General features: G+C 40.0%; 1 protein-coding gene across 1 annotated transcript; it reads right to left on the bottom strand.

Moving 5' to 3' along the window:
• Positions 1 to 1693: 1693 nt before the first annotated feature.
• On the bottom strand, positions 1694 to 22330 carry six4a (SIX homeobox 4a). The gene is made up of 4 exons (XM_048538370.2): positions 21397 to 22330; positions 16384 to 16742; positions 16056 to 16277; positions 1694 to 5620 (listed from the first exon to the last, which is right to left on the bottom strand). The coding sequence occupies exons 1-4, from the start codon at positions 22131 to 22133 to the stop codon at positions 4800 to 4802; spliced, it is 2139 nt and encodes a 712-aa protein (XP_048394327.2). The 5' UTR covers positions 22134 to 22330; the 3' UTR covers positions 1694 to 4799.
• Between the last annotated feature and the right edge of the window lie 2750 nt (positions 22331 to 25080).

Raw genomic sequence — 25080 nt, 5'->3', positions numbered from 1 at the left:
TTGTCTTGTGAGATATAGTGGTCATTGTCTTAAAGCTGCATTGTAAAATGAGCTTACTGTCTCAAGTCAAGACTCTTCTGAATGCTGTTTTAGTTGCATCAACATCACCGATTAATATCTGTATTTCAGGCACCAATCCAATTTGCAAGCAACAAAGGAAAGCTTTTCACTCAGCAATACCTGTTAGAACTTACAACGAACAGAGTTCTGGCATTTCTATGAAGCAGCAGAGAGCAGACTGTTCTAAATTCAACAAAGGTAACTTGAAGATTACAAGAGAAAGATGCTTCTGTAGTCATGTGAAATTAGTTTTTGAGTTTTTCTTTGGAGAGTCAAGAAATATGTGTGCTGCAGAAGCATATAATGTTGCTGCATAGTTTCAAGTGGAAAGCACACAACCTGAACTACCATTTGTATCAGCACTAAGACAAATATTAAATGATTTGTTTTTCTGCAGTTGGGTGCCATGCTAATCTCAGTTAAGGAATGGCAACGCACGAGTGTTGTTTTTCGAAACTAGAAACTACCATAATTAAAAATAATAAATTACTTTCGTAGTCACAATTAATTTGACAATATGATGTTAATTTTTATACAATTTTTTAATACAAAAGTTTTATATAAATTGCCTTTATCAAAAGATATATTCAAATCTCACTCTACCTTATTACTTGTTTTGTGCTGCTAATGCCAAGTCAAGTTTAAGCATGAAGAACTCAATGTCAATATGTTCCGTAATAATAAAAACTTTCTTCCAACCTATCACAGCAAATGATCAACATGAACACTTCAAACGATGATTGGGTAACTCAAACCCTAAGACAATTAGTTTGGCCTGCCTCAGAAGAGTTATTATAAAAATAAGGAGATGTAATGACTTTTCCAGATAGTTGAATGGAACAGAATCTTACAATGCGCTTAGTACTTTAGTTTTAATAAGCCCCTCTTCAGTACCTATGGTTCAATGGTTAAATGCACTGCCTGGCACAGTTCTGGGGCACAATATTGCAGTGCATTGTATTACTTTAATTCTATTACAGCACTGGTGATTAGGATAACACAGCAACTTTGTACATGGGCCAAGAAGCAAAAACAGCCAAATTCCTTGCTCCTCATTATTACTTAAATGATCCCCACTGAGTTGCACAGATTTGAGAAAACAGAATAAGTTCACTATTGAGATAATGCCCTCGTGGCCAATTAGCTTATTAATTGATGTAAGGTTAGCAAAATGTTGGAGAACTTCAGTTGTCAATGTAATCATATGCCACCCTCTTGAGGAAAGGAGAGGGACATTATTTTATGGCAGGTTATAATAATGAAAAGACCTGCTTGCTGTGCAAAAGTTAAACCAAGCAAGCAACATTCACGCCAAATTCTCAGTTCATTCATCAATGACATTCACACCACACTATTTAATAAAACAAAAGCCAGCACAAATATACAAATATATAGTTCATTGAGTATAGTGTTTAGAAAAATAAGCTCAGATCATTTCAGAATATAAAACAAAAGGTCATGTAACAGTACAGACAAACCAGATTATACTTTAAATCTAGCATTTAAAATATCTTTGGTATACCAAGGGTGAACACAAAATTCTAATACATGCTCAATGTACCATCACCAAGAAGTTAGTGCAGTATAGATGTTTTGCTACCCATATCCCTCACACAGTATGTATACAGACACATTCAAAAATCAATGTAAGATGTTTATAAAGTTTCATGCCAAATTTAAAAGTACAGTAAAATAGATTTTAATCAAGGCATATAACTTGCACTGGCTAATAAAAGCTTCCCTTTATATTAAAACCCCTTTAGAGCAAGCTATAAAACAATTCTTACTAACATATTGATACAGAGACAGAAAAAATATTCTTGTGCAGTCAGACAAGGAGATGGAACAGTGTAGTATTACTACTCAACACACCATTTCTAGGAATCAACAAAAAAGATTTTATCCATAAAACATTTAAAATAGAAGTACCAAACATAGAAAATTCACAACACACCACTTACTGCCTTAGACCTTGCACAGGTCAAAGCTTAGCAATTCCAAAGAAATTAAATAAAAATGGCAACCAAAATTTTATGAATATCAGGCACATTATTTTCCAGCTGTGTCAGGTTAATACTAGAGCTCACAAACCCAACATTAAAACAGTTGAAATTAGCATAATGTCATGTTGAATAACTGTGCAGCTCCCTCCTTAGTTGAAAAAAAAACTGCAGTAATTTCCACCAGTATTTCAATAAAGCTTTTGATTTTTTTTTGCATGATAGAAACTTAATTGTGAGAATCACTAAAGATTTTACTCAAGCCTCCTGTCGACCTATTTCAATTTGGGGAATTTAATGATCATATAAAAATTCTTATCCAAATAACATGAAGGATTGTCTCAACGAACAGGCAGGTTTCACATTCAGGAAAAAGATCATAGTTGACTACTCTTCCCTCTCATTTGGAGAAGACCAAGGTGATTTTTTTTTAAACTGCAGTAGGTTGGACTGGTTTTTGAATGCCTCACAGTGTTTAAATATATTAAAAGCATAAGAGGCACTGAATGCAAGAAGACACATTAAGATAATCAGCAAACTTGCACAAGCAGATGCAAGATGTATACATAAAAGAGTAACTGAATTTTCATTTCACAAAACACAGCATTTGTTTCCACTTTTGGAAGATTCCTGCAAGGCACACAAGCCAAAGAAGGGGAAAATGATTGTTGGGGGAAGGGGATCTGTTTCAACACTTCAAACATTATGCATTGAAAACTAATAGTAATAGATCAAGGCAAGTTGAATTTTTATAAGAAACATCTTTTCTTATGTGCAGTGACATAGACATTTTGTAGCACATTCTAACAGACCTTATAATGTCTTAACACCAATAGGGGTGCACAGTAAATGGCACAAAAAGATACACTGGAGTTTAGTAAAATTTAGAAAAATTTCTAAATGTAAATTGTTTGCTTCATGAAATCTGATTCAAGTTAAGATGCTTCTTTGATAGGAAAGGTCAAACTTGCATTACATTCAGGGTCTGTGGTAGGTTTGCAAAATAATAACATTTCTAACAATTTAATATATTTAGTTTTTTTTTAACAGTTTGCCGTATTTGCTTTGAAGTATATCAAATACAGGCAATGTCAAGGATGCAAAATCACAACTGAAGTGATATAATGCCATGTAATATCAGCATTTATCTTGCTAATGTAATGACCAGCACAGTTTCTTTCAGGAGGATGCTTCAAGCTTGTCACTTATTATGGAATGCAAAAGATACCATAAACCATGAAAGCTCAAACAGATGATAAACATGATCTAAAATGCTTGATTAATCATAACCCAAATGTGCGTGTGTATAATGTATTTTATGTCCCATGCATAGTAGGTACATATATAAAGCGTAACCAGAAAAGAAACACTTTTAATCATTTCTAGTATATATATATAGCTTTTTTTAAAAAAAATCAGCTAATGCTGAAATGGGTCCTTTAATAAATTTTGATGATAGTAGGAATTGACTGCAGAAAGTGAACTTTGGTAGCAGCTGAGCATCATAGTCACGGAACAGATTTTCACAGCACTTCAAGATGCTGAAGCAATACTTCGCTACTTTAAAACGTGATACGGGGTAGAAATTAATCTTGAGCAGTGGTGCAGAATGGGTGGCATCAGATTGGCCATCCACTGTACACGGTGCTTAATGTTTAATTGCACTGACTGCAATGGAATAGAGTAGCAAAAGCTGTGGATAATAGCAGGCTGATCCAAAGCTATCGGTTTAGTTTCGCCACCTGATTCAGATTTCTGCCCGTATAGGTATTCATTAAGTTGAATGTCACAGGCCTGGCTTGTCTTGGTGAATACTGAACTTTGTTTCTCTGGTTCTGGTAAAATGCCAAGGCACTCAATCAATGCACGGGAGCGCTCTATGTTATTGCTGGCAAAGATTAAAGCACCTCATTCAACTAACTAAATCAGTAAGATCAAAAAAAAGTTTCTCTATCTTATAACAATATTGTGGAGTAGTACCAATTCGAGATATTCACTTTCTTCCACATTCCACCTAAGTTAGTATTTTGTGCAGGTAGGAGACAGGTAGGAAATGGCACACTTCCAGCCATATTCACAGTACATGGACTTCAGGATATTTAAAAGCAAAAAAAACTGTACATTCCAATGGTATTTCTAATGATCCTGGACTATACATTCCATCTTGATTGTCAGCTATTGGTCATACAAAACACTGTCCAGAAAGTATGCATTCACAAAGTCGGAAAATCTTTTGGTAAATTGTTACATTTGAAAAGTATTAGTGTGTGTGTATTTTTGGGTAGTGTTTATTAAAAGCAATAAAAGTAAATTTGTGTCATATGCCTCTGGGCCAATTTGTGACTGGTGTACCCAAAATATCATAATGTAACATTTACATTTGCTAATGGTACATTGATATCAAACCATGCATATAAAGCAATTGATACAGAAGCCCATCAGTACAGACATATAACTTTAAAATGCTAACCAGTCCCTACTTATGTGTTATGACTGACTATACCAGGAGTGTTAAAAATAAATATCAACTTATGGATAATAATTCAAGATTCCAGTAAAAAAAAAGTGTAACAGATAATGTTTGATTACCTCAGTCATCTCCTAACAGTTCTTTCCTTTAAATTATGAAGTAGATAAAATACAATTATAGAAACACTTCAGTCTTTGGTTACCTAAACATGAGGACGGAAAATTTCAAACTGTCCCATTTCCAATAGCCAGCTGCATATATGTAGGCAGTTATATATCACTTAGATCTTCATCCATAGAAACATTTTGAAGTTTTGCCAGTTCCTTTTCCTCAGTTTCTAATTCTTTGCAGACATTGTTAACCACATCATTTATCACATACTTGGATTTAGAGTCCATCATTGTCAGGTGGTTGCTAGATTTGTCGTCTAGAACTACCAAGTAGTTTTCCTTTACTGGGGGATGAAGTACAGACACATGTCCGCCACCATATTCATGTGTTTCTTCCGTAATAGGATTTCTGGGCTTGTCTTCACTGTCAGAAGCATCAAGACCAGTTTCAGTTACAGTCTCTTGGCCAGAGTTTGTAAGTAGATTACAGTTCTGCAGTGTAGCATACTGACTATTGGCCATCGACACTACCGGTACTGCATTTGTGACAGCAGTAGACAACTGTTGATCACAATTCAGAGGGGCAGTAGTTGACAGTGGCAAACTCACTGTGAGGCTGAAGCTCAAAGTACTTGACGTGTTCAGCAGATTTGATGAAGTCAAAGGCAGATTTTGGGGCAGCCCTGTGTTCACCAGCGTTGAGGTTTGAGTTTGTAAAGTATTTCCAGATTGGTTCCCAGGAGATGTGTTAATATTCATTTGATTGCTTCCACTCACTGACATCAATTGAGGAAAAACAAGACCCCCTTCCAATGCATCCTGCTTTACTGGGGCCACAGCTTGCCCTGAATTAGGTAACGTGCACATTACTGCATTCGGTGGGAGTGTAGCGGCCAAGAAGACCTTACCTTGCTGAAGACTGGCTGCTGTACCACTTAGGAATGTTCCTCCCTCTGATGTGTTTGTTATCAAAATGTTTCCTATTAATCAGAAAATAGTACAACTTTTACTGAAGTGCAAATGTAATAATAGTATTGTACATGTCATTCTACTATGCTCCAACTGAATTTAGTCGGCAAATATCAATAATTTATCTTCAAAAATTAACAGACTGTTAGCAAACTTATTTAAATTTCAAATATTCTCTGGTTCCTGGAAGGACAGAATAATAAAAATCACATTTCTACAAAGCTGCTCCAGCACTGTTTTGAAGCAAAAGATAATTTCATTCTCACTGAACGGGTGATACCCAGAAAGATACTTAGATTGTAAAATAATCTTTTGTTTGTTAATGCATGCAACAAGATATTAGTGTTAACAAGGTGTAGAGCTGGACGAACACAGCAGGCCAAGGAGCATCAGAGGAGCAGGAAAGCTGACGTTTTGAGTCTGGACCCTTCTTCAGAAAAAGTGATATTAGTGATGTTTCAGAAAAAAGATATTAGTTTGTCTTTTCAAAAAAACCAGAAAATAATTTTGTTACTGAGTTTTGCTTGTCCTACAGAAAATAGAATAGAAGAATTATCATGGTGAATAAACAAGCTCGAAGCTATCAATCTATAAATCTGTAGAAATGACACCAATATGAGAACAGCACTTTGAACTTATGTGTTTAGTCGACTGTTCTGGGATGCTGCCTGTGTGAACCATTATGACATAGTAGCGTCGTGACTGGTTTGCAAACAGTCTTACTTGCCAATGCTACTTTTCTAATTTAAGGATCAAATTGCTGTTGATCAGTACGTTAGCAGAAACAAAGTTAATACCTGCATAAAAACAGGAAAAATCTACTTTCATCTCACATTGCTGTTGAACAGATGTTCAATTATACAGATGATATTCTACAGAAGCAGGGGACGAAAACAAAATAAATTTATGCAGACAGTGGGAGAAGCAGAAAGAAAGAAGTGAAATCTGTAGGTATAAAATCTTAATTCACTGCACACTTACTGTCTACAAAGTCTTATTTTTCATTTGAAATTTTCATGGAAAATTTAATATGTCCGAAACTATAATGCAAACTTGTACACAATTAAATTGTCATGCATGTTGGTCCTGCAGCACTTTAAATTTGCAGCTCCCAGCTCCTCAGTTAATTCCGGTGTACCATCAAGCATCTATCCCTGGCCTATATTTTATTAAATCTGCTTGCTGCCCCTCAGTGACGTCATCTGAAAACACACTGGTTTCCACATGAGCCCTAATATTACCAAGCTTTACATCACTACCACCACCCATTGCATCTCCACTGTCTCTACATAATCAGACTGTTTATCTGACACCCTGTGTTAGGTCATCAGAAATTTCCTCTGACTGTAGATTGGGAACACTAAAATCACTGTCTTTGGTAGATGCTCCAAACTTTGCCACCAATTTTATTCTATATCCTGATTTGATGCCAAGTTTGCAAACACTTTGACTTCAAGAGGCCATTCAATCACACATTGTGTTGTCATCTAGACTGTCTACTTGCCACAGCATTGTTCTACTTAGCCCCAGTCTTAGCTCTTCTGCTGCTGAAAGCCTTATCAATGCGTGTGTTACTTTTAGACTTTACAAACCCAAAATACTTGTGGTTGACTTCTCACATCCTACCCATAGTAAAACTGAGGTCATCCAAAACTGTGATGTGTCTTTTCACCATTAATTTTTCACATTCACTCTTCTATTCATTGAGCTACTCTAGTTCCTAGTTAGGAACATCTTAATGTTAAGGATATCGTCATAGTTTTTAATTTTCTCCATGGTTTTGCACACCTCCATATCTGAGATGTTCTCCAGCCCTACAAGCTATTTATAGTTACACAAGACTATGGCCTCTTGAGCGTCCCTGACCTTAATTCTCTACTGTTAGCTTCCATATGTTCAGCTCTGTAGGCGATAAACTCTGGAAGCCCGTCTCCACCTCACTTACCTCCATCAAGACTTCCATAAAAACCTAACTCTAAACTTATCCTGACCACCATAATATTTCTGTCTCAGTCTTTTTTTTTAATAACGCATCTATAAAGTGTATTGGAATGGTTTATTACCATAAACCTATGGCTTAAAGAAATTGTTGTTGTTAAATTCAATTTGTTTGTAGCTGATAGAGAAGTAGCAGCATTTGATGACAGGCTGGCTTCAAGAACATTGAAACATCAAGTCACGGGTATGGAAAGCACAGGTGAGAATTTTGGGAGCAGCAAAACTAAAGAAAAAGGGGAGATTATGTAGGCAGAAGGAGAGGATTCTGTTGAAGGAGGCAATTTAGTGTTTGAAACTTAGCTCACGGTTATGAATTGTGTTGTTCAGCCCGAGACACTGACCAAGGAGTAAGATAGAATTGGAGGGGAGAATACAGTTAATATTTGGTTCTGAAAACACTAGTATTGGTCTATCCAATGAAACTGCAGTTATAAATGACTAGGGGTTAGACTTAAGCCCCACGCTGATATTTTGGAAGATGGGGTATCTCATAAAATACAGAGTGTGGCCTGCCTGCCCCAACCTCACTCCCATTTCATGTAATGTGGTGGTGCTGCAGGACAGCCAGCTGCCTGTCAGTCTATTGGCTGATGAACAGCCAATTGGTGCACGATTGCCATTCAACTTTAGCTATGGCGGGAGTGGCCCACACCTACCAGATAGCCTGGCAACTATTACTTAGAGGGTTGGTGGGGGTGAGGATGCGGACATCACATGTTCATCAACAGAGGCACCATCTCAAACTCCATCATCTAGCTCTCCAACACCGCCTATTCTGGTCTCTGAAACTCAGCTATTCCAACCCATGGATGAAGGGTCCAGGCCCGAAACGTCAGCTTTTGTGCTCCTGAGATGCTGCTTGGCCTGCTGTGTTCATCCAGCCTCACATTTTATTATCTTGGAATTCTCCAGCATCTGCAGTTCCCATTATCACTGATACTATTCCAACCCACTTACTGCAATATGCTTATCAGGCCTACTGGTAAAGCAAATCCAGCCTCACTTGTTAACATATGTTTCAACAACTCAAAGCACTGGAGGAGTCAAGGGAGTGACAGAACTGAAGTTGTCAACATGTTATTTTTAATTCACTTGTGGGATGTAGGCATCACTGGCTGGTCAGCATTTATTATCTGTCCCTAGTTACCCTTGAGAAGGTGCTGACGAGCTTCCTTTTAGAACCACTGTGGGTCATCCTACAGCACGTGGACTACAATGTCCTTAGGGAATGTATTCTGGGATTGAACCAGCAACAATGAGGAAACAGTGATATACTTCCAAGTCAGAATGGTGAATGGCTCGGAGGGAACTTACATGTTGTGTTCCCCTGTATCTATTGTTCTTGCCTTCTAGAAGGTAGTTGTCGTGATTTTTTTGGAAGGAGCTGTCCAAGGATCTTTGGTGAATTTCTGCACTGTGTCTTGTAGATAATACACATTAACACTATTAGGCATGTGCGGTGGAAGGAGTGGACGTGGTGTTAGTCAAGCAGGCTGCTTTGTCCTAGACAGTGTCAAGCTTCTGGAGTGGAGAATATTCCATCACACTCCTGACTTGTGCCTGGTAGATAGCAGACAGAAGGGGTCAGGAGGTGAGTTACTTGCCTCAGTATTCCTAGCCTCTCACCTGTTCTTGTAGCTAGTGATTACATGAAGAGTCCAGTTGTCTTTCTAGTCAATGGGAACCTCGGGATGTTGATGGTGGGAGATTCTGTGATAGCAACACCATTGAAAGTCAAGGGGCGGTGGTTAGACTGTCTCTTATTGGAGATGGTCATTGCCTGGCATTTGTATGGTGCAAATGTTAATTGCCACTTGTAAGCCCAAGCCTAGATATTGTCCAGATCATATTGCAATGAACACATGGACTGCTTCAGTATGTGTAGAGTTGTGAATACTGCTGAACATTGCGCAATCAATCAACAAATATCCCCACTTCTGACCCTTTGACGAAGCAGCTGAAGATGGTTGGGCCTAGGACACTATACTGAGGAACTCCTGCAGAGATGTCCTGCAGCTGAGATGACTGACCGCCAACAAACACAACCATCTTCCTACGTGTCAGGTATAACTCTGACCAGCGGAGAGTTTGCCCCCGGATAAACATTGATTTCAGATTTGTTGGGGCTCCTTGATGCCACACTCGGTGGAACGCACCTTGATGTCGAGGACTGTTACTCTCACCTCAGCTCTGGAATTCAGCTCTTTTGTCTATGTTTGAATCAAGGCTCTAATACGATCAGGAACTGAGGGTCCTAGTGGAACCCAAACTTGGCATCACTGAGCAGGTTATTGCTGAGCAGGTGCTGCTCGATAGTACTGTTGATAACATCTTCCATCACTTTGCTAGTGATTGAAAGTAGACTGATGGAGTGGTAATCGGTTGGGGTGGATTTGTCCTGCTTTTTGTGTACAGGACATACCTCAGCAGTATTCCACATTGTCGGTTAGATACCAGTATTGTAACTGAACTGGAACAGCTTGGCTAGGGTAGCATCAAATTCTGGAGTACAAGTCTTCAGTGCTATTCTGGAATGTTGTCAGGGCCTGTAGCCTTTGCTTCATCAAGTGTGTCTAATTGTTTGGCGATAGCATATGGAGTGAACTAAATTAGCAGAAGATCATTATCAGCAATGCTGGGGAGCACTGAAGGAAGCCAAGATGGATCATCCACTCTGCACTTCAGACGAAAGTTTGCTGAGAATGCTTCAGCCATATCTTTAGCACTGATGAAAAAACCATAGATGCTGGAAATCAGAAACAAAAACTGAAATTGGCAGAACAACTCAGCATCTGTGGACTGAAAGCAGAGTTAATGTTTCGTGTCCAGTTGTTGCTAGACCAGCTGAGATTTTCTGGCAATTTCTGTTACTGTTTTTGTTTCGTGCTGATGTGCTGAGTTTTCCCATCATTGAGGATGGGAATATTCATGGAGTATGCTTCCCCCCCAGTGAGTTGCCTAATTGTTCACCACAATTCCTCACTGGGTGTGGCTGAACTGCAGAGCTTAGATCTGATCTGTCCATGTGGGATTGCTTAGCTGTGTCTACCACTTGCTACTCATGCTCTTTGACACACAAATAGTCCTGTTTGGTGGCTTCACCAGATTGATACCTAATTTTCCAGGTTATGTCTGGTGCTGCTCCTGGCACACCTTCCTACACTCTCCATTGAACCATGGTTGATCCTCTGGATTGATGGCAATGGCTGACTGGGAGGTATGCGAGACGATGAGGTTGCAGATTGTGCAGGGGTACAATTCTGCTGCTATTGATGGTCTTGAGTTGCTAGATCTGTTCAAAGTCTGTCCTATTTAGCTTAGTGATAGTGCCACAGAATACAATGAAAGGCATTCTCAATGTGAAGACGGGACTTTGTCTCCACAAGAACTGTGCCGTGGTCACTCTTACTGAGACTGTCATGGATGTATGCATTTGCAGCTGGCAGATTGGTAAGGATAAGCTCAAGTACGTTTTTCCTTTTTGATGGTTCCTTCACCATCTGCTGCAGACCTAATCCGGCAGCTACGTCCTTTAGGACCTGACCAGCTTAATCAATAATACTGTTGCCAAGCTACTCTTGGTGGTGGACAATGAAATCCCCCACCCAGAGTATATTTTTCACCCTGCCACCTCTGTGCTTCTCAAAGAGTTGTTCATCACAGAGGCGTTCTGATTCATCAGCCAGGGAGGACAGTATGCAGTAATCAGCAGGAGGGCTTCTTTGACCGTGTTTAAAATCCTTAAGTTATGAAGTCCAGTGTCAAGGTTGAGGACTCCCAGGTCAATTCCTTCTCAACTGTATACTACAGTGTATCCACCTCTGCTGGGTCTGTCCTGCAAATGGGACAGGATATATCCAAGGTTGAAGGAGATGCTGGTATCTGGGCCAATGTCAGGTATGATTTTGAGAGTATGACTTTCAAGCTTTTGCTTGACTAGTCAGTGAGACAGCTCTCCCAATTTTGGGACTACTAAGGAGGACTTTGCAATGTCAGCAGGGCTTTGCCATTGTCATTTCCAGTGCCTAGGTTGATGCCAGGTGGTCTATCCAGTTTCATTTCTTTGTTGAGACTTTGTAATGATTGATACAACTGAGTGACTTGCTAGGCTATTTCAGACGGAAGTTAGGAATCAACCACATTGCTTTTGGATGAAGTTACCAAGAGGCAGCATAACAGTCAGCAAAGGCTAAATCCTTGAGGGACCCTAAAGCTAACGATGTGGGAGCAGGAAGAGGAACAGAATACTGGAGAAGATTGTCTGCGTACAACTAGGAATACAAGAATAGAATCAGGGACTGGCTGTCCCATTCAGCTGGACAATAACATGTTCCTTAAGTCACTCCCAGAGATTTCAAGAACGGCGATGAATGACACAACTTTAATGGTCAAGTGCCGTGGCAAGGGTGAAGCTCAATTGTCACGGTTCGAGCATTCCAACAGATTTGCGTGAAAAACAGACACTGATTTGACATATGGCAATTTGGGGACGGAAGTGAGATTAGCAATGAGGTACTTATTTGCAAGGAAAAAGAGAGTTTTTGAAGACCAAGATATATTACACTAGGAAAGGGTCAGCAATGGAGGTAAGATGATGCCTGATAAGGAAGGGATCAGCACTGAAGGACAGAACTAACATGTCAATTAGCATGGTTACCATAAAAGGAAGCTGTGATGCCAAGAATTGGATAGAAGTAGGTCTTATCAACAAAATGAGCTTATGGAGTAAGCAGGTAGACAGAGAGAAAGCAGGAAGGATGTGGTTGAGGGCTAGTGTGGTGCCTGGTGGAAGGGAACAGACCTTGACTTAAATGGCAATGGGAAAGGACTAGAGGTGTTTGGCAGAGCCAGCCAAATGAATGGTGCCAAAAAAACTCAAAAGCTTTTCACACTGGTTCCAACATGTACAGGAGATACGCAAGAGGATTTTCAGTGCCTGGTTGGTAAAGGAGAAGGGATCAGAGATCTCTCTTCAATTACAAGGTGATCCTGGAGTAGTGAACAATTTTGACTCAGGAGAACAAGGCTGGATAATGCTTAATGTGGCGTAACCTCAACTGTGATTAAAATTCTGAGAGAAAAAGTACAGTGAATGGTATCAATGTGGATCAGTGAGGGTGGGGATGTCAAGAAATGGGACTTAACAGGAAACAGATAAAGGCAGCAGATTTTTCGGATGAACTAAATTTGCAGATGAGAATGAGAGATGCCTCCACTTTCTGCTGGAGTATCAATGGCCAGATGAGGATCTGACAGTATATGGGCTGAGGTAGAAGTGAGGCAACAGATGCTAAAGATGAAAGAAAATAGTTTTTAGGGTGGACAGAATATTGGATTCAAAGTTCAGTTTGAAAATTCAAAATCAAATTGAATACTGGATTTGCAAACCAAAGGAAAACTGGATGCAAAGAGAAAAGATATAATCAATCAATCTTATAATAACTTAGCCCTATCTAAGACGGCAGCAGCATGAGATGCTTTAGTCAGACCTCCCACAGCTTGCCAGTTCCTTTTTCTTTTTTCTCCCCCCTGTTTGCAGCAATTACTTCTCCCCCACAACACATTAAACTACCCTATCCTACCTGGAAAATGAAGGCAAGACAAACGGAGATGAGTGCAGCCGAAGCCCAGGTGGGAGCAGAGCAACAGCAGAGTTTGCGGGCTGAGTCCCAGAGCAGTGTGCAGAGTAAGTCGTGGCCAGAACCCGGACGGCAGCAAAGCAAGCACGGGCCAATCTCGGAGCGGGAGCAGAGTGCGTCCTGAATGGAGGTCAGCGCATGGAGGCAGTGTGGCCTCGTGTTCTGAAGCCCGGGGTGCACAAATTAATGGTGGGAAAGGACTATAAGGACTGTAAATGGAGTACTTTATTGACACGTTTTATTCTCATTCTGGACTTTTAAACACTGGATTCCTATGCAAATCTTTTTTTAAAATATTTCAATTCTGTGAAACGCTTGAAGTATCTGTACCTCGGCACCCTGTACCTCAGATGGTGCCGAAAGACGACATTACAAACTTTTCACTGCAATCATTCAAGCGTACATGACAATAAAGGCTAGTCTATTCTATTCTGAGTATTTACACCCTCAGAGAGGACAGATAAGTAATGAGCTGAAATCTGCAACATTTTAAACAGAAAGAACCCCATTCCAGAAAAAAAACAAAAGTGCTGCAAAAACTCAGCAGTTATGACAGCAAATGTATAAAGAGAAAATCGTTGAGTTAATCGTTGAAGTCCAATGTGACTTTTGTTCAGAAGTCACTGAATTAATGCCTTTCCCTAATATGTTCTACCATATTCCCTGGGGATGGAACACCAGGAAGGAAGGAAAACAACAAATGTCAACAAGGACAGGAAAGTGACTGAATGACAGAGCAGAAAATGAATGAAAAGGAGTCGGGGTGGCAGCAAGAAAGGAAATAAGAGGAATTGAGGAGAAAAGATTGAATGAAAGAAGAGGTACAAGCAAAAGGGACATGGGGAACGGGATCTTGAGTCTCCTTGACTTTTTCCAAAGGCTCAAAATTTCTTTGAGAGGAAAAGATAACATTTGTGATACAATAAAGATTATATACAAGAAAGGGAGGAATAGAAAATGGAATTAGACATGTCCCCAACCAATAGGAATGATATCCTGTATCATGCATCAGCAGCTAGTAGGCCTTCTGACATACCAGACTGTGCAACCAGCTGTAATGTTCCAAATTAGTATTCCTGTCTCTAATACAAATAAAGTTAGGGCTGAATTAAATTTAACTCTGACAAAACTGATCTTGCAGCTCAGTTTAAAGACACTCAGGGTGGATGTGTGTTGAGATATGTTCGAACTTTAAGTCAGTCTTGTTGGTAACAGTGGCTTCTGTAAACTATCTTGTTCATGTTTCCACTGCATTATTTATGTACTATCCAAGAAGCAGTCCTGATCTTAAAATAATTTAGGAATAAAATGATCATGCTTTATGGGGAATCTGGATGTGAGTTGTATATGCTGGCAGGTATTTAAATTGATTAATGTTGACCACTGACAGTCTGCCAAGGACAGTAAAAGTAAATCTTATTTTAATTCAATGCATTAAGATTCCATTAACCTAGCAGCAGGCTAGGTGCAATAAATGGTCTAGGATTTAAATTGTTTACCCTTGTCTTATCGGGGAGATTCCTTCTCAGTGAAGTAGGTCCATAAACTGACACACTGTTAATGCTGCAGAATTATTTTCAGTTTTGGCAGCCACTACAGTGTGGCAAAAGTACACTGCAAACACGTGGGCTCACTTATTAAAAATTTGCAATTACCGCTTTCATTTTCTGGTAATAGTACTTCTTTGTTGACTGAGAAAGGGGAATCCAAACCTCAAACATGAAAACGCCATCGTTGGCCTGTACTATTGGGTGACATTCAGCCACTACGTTTGCATTTGCAAAATGGGAGCATGACTGCTTCTCAGGAAGTTATGCAAAAGTGCCACCAATGCCAAATGGCACAGCTTCATTTGGATCACTGAGTTTATACTGAAGTCAAGGTTGACATCAGCAACAGTGCTACATTGTAAAAGGCTAGTGATTATTTGCTATCTCCACATTACCAGAATGCAGAACACAATGGACTTAAGATAGCTATGGAAAGGTTACCCAAAGATTTCGCCAAGATTACAAGTACGACCAAGGGACGGCATTTCCAATGTGGATCTAGTGTCCAGTAAGCAATCTCCTACTATTAAAAATTCTTAATAACGAGAGAGAGATGAAGAACTGATGTTAAAGCTCACAACTGAAAAGGAAAAGATCTATAAAGCCAATTTTCAAAAAAGTTATGTTGTCTTGTAAATCACCTGCAACTTTTATCCACTGATCTTGCTAAATCATAAAGGGTAGTTTAGTCTGCAGAGGATTTTTGTACAGTAATTAATAGTCACACTGCAAATATTCAAGTTTTACACCTTTAGCATACTTTACACATTTGCTCTTTTTGCTGCTGAATTCCCACTGCAAGGAATACATTTGTTTTTGGGGGGAACGATATTCAAAGAGAAAGTTGCAAAATAGTTCCTCAACTACTCTAAGGTTCAACAGGGATTTTAACAATATGTACAACTCTGCCAGGATAAATACCAATCCAGTTAAGTAAGCTCATGATGTCTGTGTGCAGCTGGTCTGCTGTTGTGGACTGAATAGGGCCTGCATTTGTCAGGCACAGTGCTTCCAAACATGAATATATTCTTATACAATCAAATTCCTCAATTCCACCTATGATGAAAACTAAAATACAAAACCTATAAAGTCTTTTTATACCTCTAATTTGGTGCAACACAATTAAACTTAACCCCATCAGCCTGTTTGAAGAGTTTAATATGGAATGTGTATTCAACATTAACAAATAAACGAACTGACTAATGAATTCCCCCCACTATCTGGGCCAATCTCTCAAAAAAAATCAGTAAGAAACTCACCCTGTGATGGTGCAGCAGAAACAGAAGGCAGCTGAAGTGGAGGTAACCCAATATTTCCATTTACCAGTTGAATGTTATTTTCTGTATTTTGGAGTTGCACGAGACTATACTGGTTTACTTGGGGTGGGCCTCTACTAATTTCAGCAGATCCTGAAGATACTGCTTCTTCAGAAGTAAGCATGTGTACACTTTCAGTTTTAAGTTCATTGCCACCAGCAGACCCTGGGAAGGGAACATATAAATTAGGATTGAAAAGATATACAGTTGAACAGGACAGTCACATTTTTAAAATAATTATTTGAAGCGACATAATTAACTAATAACTCACCATTTGAGATCCCATTAACCAACACGCTGGAAGTGGTTCCTAGTGGACTTAAACTTATTGTCTGGGCATTTCCTAAAGATAATCCATTAACAAGGACCCCATTAGGACCTTGAATGAAAGAATTTCCACTGTAAAACACAGGAGAGCCATTTGTAGTTACAAGATTTCCATTCAGTAGTATGCCAGAGGAATTCTGGGAGGGCTTCAGTTCCCCTATATGATGCATGAACATGCCTTCTGGAGGGCTATGGACATTGGAGTGGTTCATTCCATCAGATGGATTTGACAATGGACGAGGCGACATGTCATCTTGACCCTTGCTGGACTCATCTTCAGTGCTGTGATTACCATCTGACTCACTGTAAAAAGAAGTTTAAAAATACAAAAACACTAATATATCATGCTTAATTTCCATCTTTAAAGCTAGTCAAATTTTATGTAATAGGAACGCATGGAATTATAATCTTCTAACTATAGACATGGGTTAAACAAAGACAGTAGTATGTGCATAATTCACAAGAAAACCTGAAGTGTTAATAGAATCAGGTGGAAAAATAGAGTTAAGATGAAAGATCAAACAAAGTTTTATTAAACAATGGCGCACTCTTGTTGGGCTGAATGGCTGATTCCCACTTTGTATGATCTTAAAAAACAGTAAAGCACGATAAGATGTTATGTCATGTAATATACTGCACTGAAGATGATTTAAATAGCCAAGAATGAAATATATGTATTGATAACTGGTTAACGGATAACTAAGTTAAGGTGAAAGGAACAGTAAAAGAAATAAATCAAATATTTAAGTCCCCTAAAAGGCTTACTATAAAAGGTGACATTGAAGCAAAATCCTCTCATTATGCTGTATCAAAACTGCATGGCACAAACCCCAAGTTATCTCAGCCCTCCTATTTGAACACAGTTACATAAAAATCAGAACAAACATTACTATAAATTGACAGCATTAAGTGAATCACTGAAACATTATGTCCAGACTTGTGGCTGTCCTCAAGTAGGAGGGATGGTGTACTTTCGAATGGGCTTGAGCATCAATTTTCAAGTGTGGGATCAGTACTTAATCTAGATTAGACTGATGAGGTGAAGTTTTTCCTCTTTCTGCCATCCCAACAAATCCCATATGGAATGCTCTTTACCCAGGAGAAGCACAATGCTTGTTACATTTCAATTCCCAGTGGACACATGGTAAAAGCTACAGAGCACAAAAGTTGCGACAAGTGTTCACACAGAAATTGATAACATCTGAAAAAGGGAGCACAAGTGGCACAGAAGATGGAGTCAAGTGGTAACTTTCAAAGGCCACAGCCAGAATGGATTCCAAACGCTGAGTACATGTTCCAGAGACTAGAAGCAGGATTTTGGTCCTGATATGGAAATGGTAAAGACCTGTATAGTCATGGAATCTGCCAATGGCAACTGGTCACATGGTTCCCTGCACTGGTCCTAACTCTTGGTTATTTTCATGGAGACTAAGTTGACAGATAAATGACTACTGGCTCAAAAGACATGATAGTATATTAATTAAAATAAACAACAAAGGTCTTGATCAGAGGCATTTACCTGTTGACTTGCAGGCCTCCATTGTGTTGTGAGGGTCTCCCTCCACAATGGTAGTCTGGCAGTTGTGGTCAGTATTAATACATTACAAGTGGCAAGAGAGCATCTTGGAATGGAAGTTCCCTCTCCTACTCATCTGCAATGGCAGGGAGCAGCTTCTTGCTGGAGGACCTACTAGTGTTCCAGATTTAAGGATCTGTTCTCTAATTGGTCAATCCAGCAGAAATGGCTGTTCCCAAGAAGGTGTGGGATCAGAACCTGCATTTGATCTGGATGATGGAACACAGGCAGGAGAAGCTGTTCAGCCTCTCGAGCCTGCTCCATTATTTTAAGCCATGTCTCCGAACCATCTATCTCTACACTACATTCCCTTCTGTACCTCTGTTTCTTTTGAAGCTATTAATCCACCAATTTCTCTCTCTTGAACAAACATAATGACTGAGCTTCCAGAATCCTCTGGGGTAGAGAATTCCAAAGATTCACCATTGTCTAAGTGAGGAGGTTCTGCCTCATGTCAGTCCTAAATGGCATGTCTTGTATTCAGAAACTTTCTCTTCTGATTCTAACCTCCACAGCTGGACAGAACAATGCATCTCTTTTGTGATTTTTTAAAAGTTTCTGAGGGATTGCCTCTTATTCTTCTAACTTCCAGAGATTTCAAGCCCAGACTCCTCAATCTCTCCACATACCGTACTACCCCAGTCTGGTGAAGCTCCTCTACACTGCCAGCCCAAAACAAAGTTCCCTGGCCTGGATATTCCAATTGTAAAGGGCATGTTCCAAGCACTGAAACTTTCAGCTCTATAAATAGAAGCAGAGGGTGCAAAGCCAAGGAGATCAGAACTCAGGCTTCATAAGGCACTTGTTCAGCCTCACCTACATTATTGAGTATAATTTTGAGGATCATGTTTTAGGAAGGATACCAAGTCTTTGAAGAGGGTACAGTAATGGCTTACTAAAACAGTTTCAGAGTTAGGGGGAATGAGAGAAATATTGATATGTTTATGGCATAGAAGCCTAAGGGGAAATTTAATAAGTGCTTTTAAAAATAATGTAATGATTATATTCTAAAAATTAATTCCAAAGGCTGAAAAGCTGATAATCAGACAGCACAGATTTCACGTGGCTGACAACAAAATACCAGAAGCACTTTAAAAAACAATCAATGAGTGGTTACTCTTTTGAAAGGACTTCTTAATAGGTTGTTGGATACAAATTCAATGGTAGCCATCAAAACAGGATTGGATAAAGAGGGAAACATTTATAGTGATATGGAGACTATCTTTACTTCTCTTTGAAAAATCCAATGCAGGCTTCATGGGATGAATGGCCTCTTTATATGCTAAACTATTATATAATGAATACCATCCCTCTTGTATCAAAACCTGCAAGTGCCATTTAGTATAACAATAATTTGTATACCCACTTTTTTTCAGCCACAATGTAAAATTTAATTCAGAGTTGGAATTGGATGTACATTTTCATATGACAGTGCTTTTCAGCTACTTTTGTGGAGTTATGAACACAATTTAAAAAAACAAAGAACTGCAGATGCTGGAAATCAGAAGGGTCACTGGACCCAAATTGTTAACTTTGCTTTCTCTGCACTTAAAATAAAGAAGTTACCCTCATGATCAAATAATGTGGAGGCCCTAATCAATTCCTAAGCTTTGCCCAAAAGAACCTCTGACGTCCCAAAACTACAAGCTAATTCAAATTTCTTAATGTATCTGATAACTTATTGGAAAGTTGTTTATTTTTTTTAAAATCTCTAGTTATTATTTTTATATTCAAAGATGTGCAGCAATTTATTTGGAGTGAAGCGCCGGTCTGATTTTGCCTTTCTGGTTGCCCATGATATTGGTTGTTCCCTTCAGTGTAAGATTTAGGAGCAATATTACTTAACATGCATGTGGTTGTGTTGTGCACAGTAGAATATCCATCTTGTACGTTAATCTAAAGAGGTATAGGGGTTTGCAATTAACTAAACTTCCTTTCTGTTTGAAGATTACTAGTATCAAGGTGTGATGACACCTTTGAACATTAATACATAGTTTCTCTGTAGAGGTACTTGCTGGCTACTTGTGTATTTTCAGCAATATCTGGTTTTATTACAGATTCGCAGCTTTCTTCTTGGCTAGCTGTTACACATCGTTTGTGTTTTGTAAACAGATGGCATGTTGTAAAATACAATTACAAAGGGAACTGGTCATGTTGGATCTCGATTTTTCTTTAGCAAGCGACTTCCCCTCCCCACCACACTTATCCCTACCCAACACCCCCGCCAGAGGTGTGAACGCGGAATTTGAATTTTAACTGCAAATGGCATGTTCGATTATCTTAAGCGCTCAGTTTGCTCCAGGGGTGCCTTTCTCCCGCCATCTCGACCTACTCCCAACAGTCCAACTCTCTAGAACCCTCTCTGACCTTTAGGGATTGCACTCAAAGTTGCAACTAATTCATTATTCGCCGAATTATAAATGGTGTGCGTCTGGTTTGTTTGAAGGTGCCCCCCTTCAAAAAAAATCATATTTAAAACAGGAGACAAGAATGGCCCATGAGTCAGAAACATTAGTTCTATTTGTGGAATCTGACTTTTCCTTTACAAACTGCATGGTGCGCTGGCCAAGTACAAAGGCGTCCTTCACCTCGTTTACTCTAAATGCCCTCCAGCAGTTTCTTACATCACCATTTGAAATGAGTACAGTTCCAGCTTGTCGCTCGACACTACCTCCGCCAGGTGCGCACTCCCCCTTTAAGCACAAAGCATTTACGTACCTTTTTGGCACAGGACAAACAACTAAGTCCACCGCAGAATTTTCTTCTAAAAAATAATAAGGGAGAGAGAAAGAATCCAGTTCTTTCTCATCCCAGATCTGAAGGAAATCCACCAAAAGCATTTGTGCGAGTGAGATATGGATGGCCAAGAGGGGGTTGGGAGGGAGAATAGGAGCAAACTTTGCTTTGGTGAAGTGAACTCCGCTGAAATTCGAGCTGAATGGGAAAGACTCAAGTTTCAAAACAAAGCGAGTGTACGGCCATGCTGCAAAGCAACTGAAAGAAATCCAAAAAAAGGCATCGCTCCCCTCACACTCACCGGCACAAGTGCTGGAAGTTTCTTTTTTTAACAAATGTAAAAATACTTCTTCAAAAGAACCGTGAAACTGCTCTTCAATCTCGTTTCAAAAGAAAACTCTACCTCCCACCCCCCACCATGGATCCTCCTCCCCCTCCCGAAACAGCAGCAGACGGACCACTGACCCTGTGAGGGACGGGGGGGGGGGGTGGTGGTGGAAAAACAAGACAAAAAAATAGCCTCTACGATGCCTCATGATCCACTGTAACTTTAAAGAAGGAAATAAAGGACTAGATAAGCGCCATTTTGTGGCATTAGGAAGCGCCCTCGGGAAACAGAAGACTTGGGAAGTTTGGGCGCCTCACCTTTTCGAAAGGTTTTCCGATGGATTGCGGTCTCGCTGGCGCCTGTTTTTGAACCAGTTGCTGACCTGGGTGAGGGAAAGCCCTGTGATCTTGGCCAGATTCCGCTTCTCGGCCGGCGATGGGTAGCGATTCTGTTTGTACAACTCTTTGAGCGCGTTCCGCGATTTCTCTTTGAAGCAGTAGACCCTCTCCTCGCCGTCCCATATGGTCCTGGGCAAGGGGAATTTCCTCCTCAGCCTGTACTTATCCACAGCCCCCAGGGGCCGGCCGCGGACTTTCTCGGCTTCTGTGTACCGGGCTTTGTACCACAGATCCTGCAGCGAAGTGTGGCAGGACGCGTCGAAGTTATGACTCTCCAAAATGCTGTACAGCTCTTTGTAGCGACTCTGGTGGAAAGCCACCAGAGCCCGAGCCTTCAGGATGCTTTCGTTGCCACGTAGCAGATCGCTGGGAGGCAGGGACCACAAGAACTGGGCTAAGCGATCCAGGTTCCCTCCTTGTTGCAAAGCCTCGCACACACACGCCACTTGCTCCGGCGAAAAAGTCAGCGCCGCGGCGGGGTTGGTCAGCAATTCCACGGGTACCTGATCGGAAATCTCCGGGCTTGTAGAAAGTGCACTCACTTCAGGGTCCAGAGTGCCTGGAGAACCCAGTGTGTTGTTGATCTTTGGTTGCAAGCTGTCGTTTTCTTCTTTAATCTCAACTGTATTCGTGATTTCGTTTGAAGCGGAAGACATGTTTCTCTTTTTTTCTCCCAATTTCCCCCCTCCCCTCCCCTTCCCTTCCTCTTTCTGCTCCTTGTAGCCCAAAGACTTGTCTTTTCGGCTGGATCCTGCCGATCAAGGTTTTTACCCCTCATGCAGAAAGCAATCTCCCGGGATGGCTCTGTGTGTTTTCAACGTGACTGCGACCCAGTCTGTAGCAGATTCGGGTCGTTCTCTTCCCAAATGATTGGTCAAACTACACCAGGAGGCGGGTCCAGACAGATTAAGACCTGGCCGTTTCCATAGACACTGTCAATCAACTGAAATTAAATTTCCTTACACTCTTTCTTGTCAGGGAAAGTACTAGATAACATTGAATCCTGCCGAGAATCTTTCTTTCTGTCTCCAGTGGTCTGTAGTTACGAATTCTTCTCAAAAGACTAAAATAAATATTTTATTATATAACACTTTAAGAACGTAACAATGCATTATTTTTCGGACATCAGACTCTACGGCTATCGATGTTGCCACTCAAATGAAGGAAGTAATTGTACATTAATTTTGTTATATTTTAGTTGTAAATCAAGTTGGTTTCTCTGTATACTTCTCTACCCAAATGCGAACGCATATATGCACATGTGAAATACTCACAGTTTATAGGTTCTCCGTCGTTTGTGTTGGGCGCGTCCAAATTTCCCAGTTCTTGTGATGAAAAAATCTCTTTATAACGAAGACTGAAACATGAATTTTAGCCTTCCTCCCGAAATTCAGGCAAGCCAAAATGTTCAACCATGCAGGAAGCTTGTCAGAAGAGGTGTGCGATTTTAGAACGTAATTTAACTTACTGATTTTCGTTGCTCACTGCACTGCCACGGAAGGTAACACCAACCACAAGTACACAGGAGCTGAGCTTTACTGCCCGAGATTAGCCCTTGCCAAGTTCCACGAGGTATCTGTGGTTTGTATCATCAGCGTGTCAAGGGTAAACAACCTGTGCATTAACATACTGAAAATGCCTAAAACAGCGACTTCTCAGCAGGATTCTATTAATGAGCATTCAGGATTTCATCCAGATTTTTATTTGATCTGGAGTTGAAGAGTTACTTTCTCTGCTGCCCGTTTAGTTTAACTCCGTAATAACGTTATGGAGTAGGACTTGGAGTATTTCTTCAGAACCTTCTTACATCCACCAATGTAAAACAAAAACAAAACTTGAAAATGTTTAAATCGAGCATGCACACTGAGAACAGTCAGTATCGATAGAGTAAAAAGACCGCGTAAAATTCAGGGCAGTGTCCTTCAAAACAGAAGTGAAAATCAGTTTTGTTTTCAAAATCAAAGGAAATATAGGAATCGGAAATAATTGTTGTATCATTTAAAACGATTCTTTGAAATCTATTCGTTATTTCAGTATGATTTCTCGAGTTTTGTGAGTGGCTCCTACCAATCCTAAGTGTTCATTTGTTATTTGTGTGTTAATGGAATAAATAGGACTTCACCAGCTTCAAAATCTCCCCTTCCCCCACCGCATCCCTAAACCAGCCCAGTTCGTCCCCTCCCCCCACTGCACCACACAACCAGCCCAGCTCTTCCCCTCCACCCACTGCATCCCAAAACCAGTCCAACCTGTCTCTGCCTCCCTAACCTGTCCTTCCTCTCACCCATCCCTTCCTCCCACCCCAAGCCGCACCCCCATTTCCTACCTACTAACCTCATCCCACCTCCTTGACCTGTCCGTCTTCCCTGGACTGACCTATCCCCTCCCTACCTCCCCACCTATACTCTCTCCACCTATCTTCTTTTCTCTCCATCTTCGGTCTGCCTCCCCCTCTCTCCCTATTTATTCCAGAACCCTCACCTCATCCCCCTCTCTGATGAAGGGTCTAGGCCCAAAACGTCAGCTTTTGTGCTCCTGAGATGCTGCTTGGCCTGCTGTGTTCATCCAACCTCACATTTTATTATCTTAAATAGCTACTTCTATTTTTTTCTTTGATCCTGTATTTCATCTTTTCGCATTGTCTTCCTAATTGCCTTTTAACTTCCTTCCCAAAGTTATTTTAGTTTATCTTGACATTTTTCTTCATAATTTAAGAACTTTCCAAATATCTTTTCCTTTATTTCTTTCTTCTTACCATCTCCTTATTTTGCCACACAATCTCAGTCTTGACTTGAATGTTCTTTTTAATAGGGTATATCTCCCACCCTGCTTGAACTATGCTCACTGTTCTTTGACTGTCAATGTTTTTGTTCAGTTTATCTTGCTTACCAAATTCCCTCAGATAGCTGTTTTAAAAAAACTGTTACCTTGGTCTTTTATACCATCTGTCACAGTCAAATTAAAGATATTAAATCACATTAAATTATGATTTCTTCTCCATCAAAATTCTCCCACACTTCCCTTATTAGCACCAGGTCATTTGCCACTAGCAAGTTTAAAGGTGTTCCTTTCCCCATTAGGTTAAAGATCAGAAAAGAGTCATACACACATTATTTAAAAAGTTGTCCCCTCCTGTATTCACATGCTATTCTCTCTGCTGGTTTATTTTCCTTGCTGCTTCTCATTTTATTGATATTTTTCACATTTCATATGTTTTCCTGCACACAAACATAAGCTATTTGGTTGTCTGTAATGTCACCACAATAGAGTGAAAGGTCTCTTGTTATCACTTCATTAAATCTAGATGGACTTTGGTTCTACCAGTTAGTTCTTAGCTTTATGCCGCTATTACATTGTTGTTGATGTACTCACCTTCCAAATATCTGTACCATCACTGCCAAAATAAAAAGTTGTATTTGTTGCACTTTTCTTGACCACTGTATAAGACAATATAGAGTAGAAGAGAACGCTAGACAGAAGTATAAAAACAGATAGTAAGAGTTTTGATAAATATTTTAAAATGAGATAACAAAGTGGGTGTTAGTCCTACAGAAAGTGTACATGGGAAATTAGCAAAAATAGGGACATGACAGATGAATGGAA

This window comes from Stegostoma tigrinum, chromosome 10 (genome assembly GCF_030684315.1).
Source record: "Stegostoma tigrinum isolate sSteTig4 chromosome 10, sSteTig4.hap1, whole genome shotgun sequence".
NCBI lineage: Eukaryota > Metazoa > Chordata > Chondrichthyes > Orectolobiformes > Stegostomatidae > Stegostoma > Stegostoma tigrinum.
Note: the sequence above shows the minus strand (reverse complement) of the source record. Positions and strands in the feature narration are given on the sequence as shown.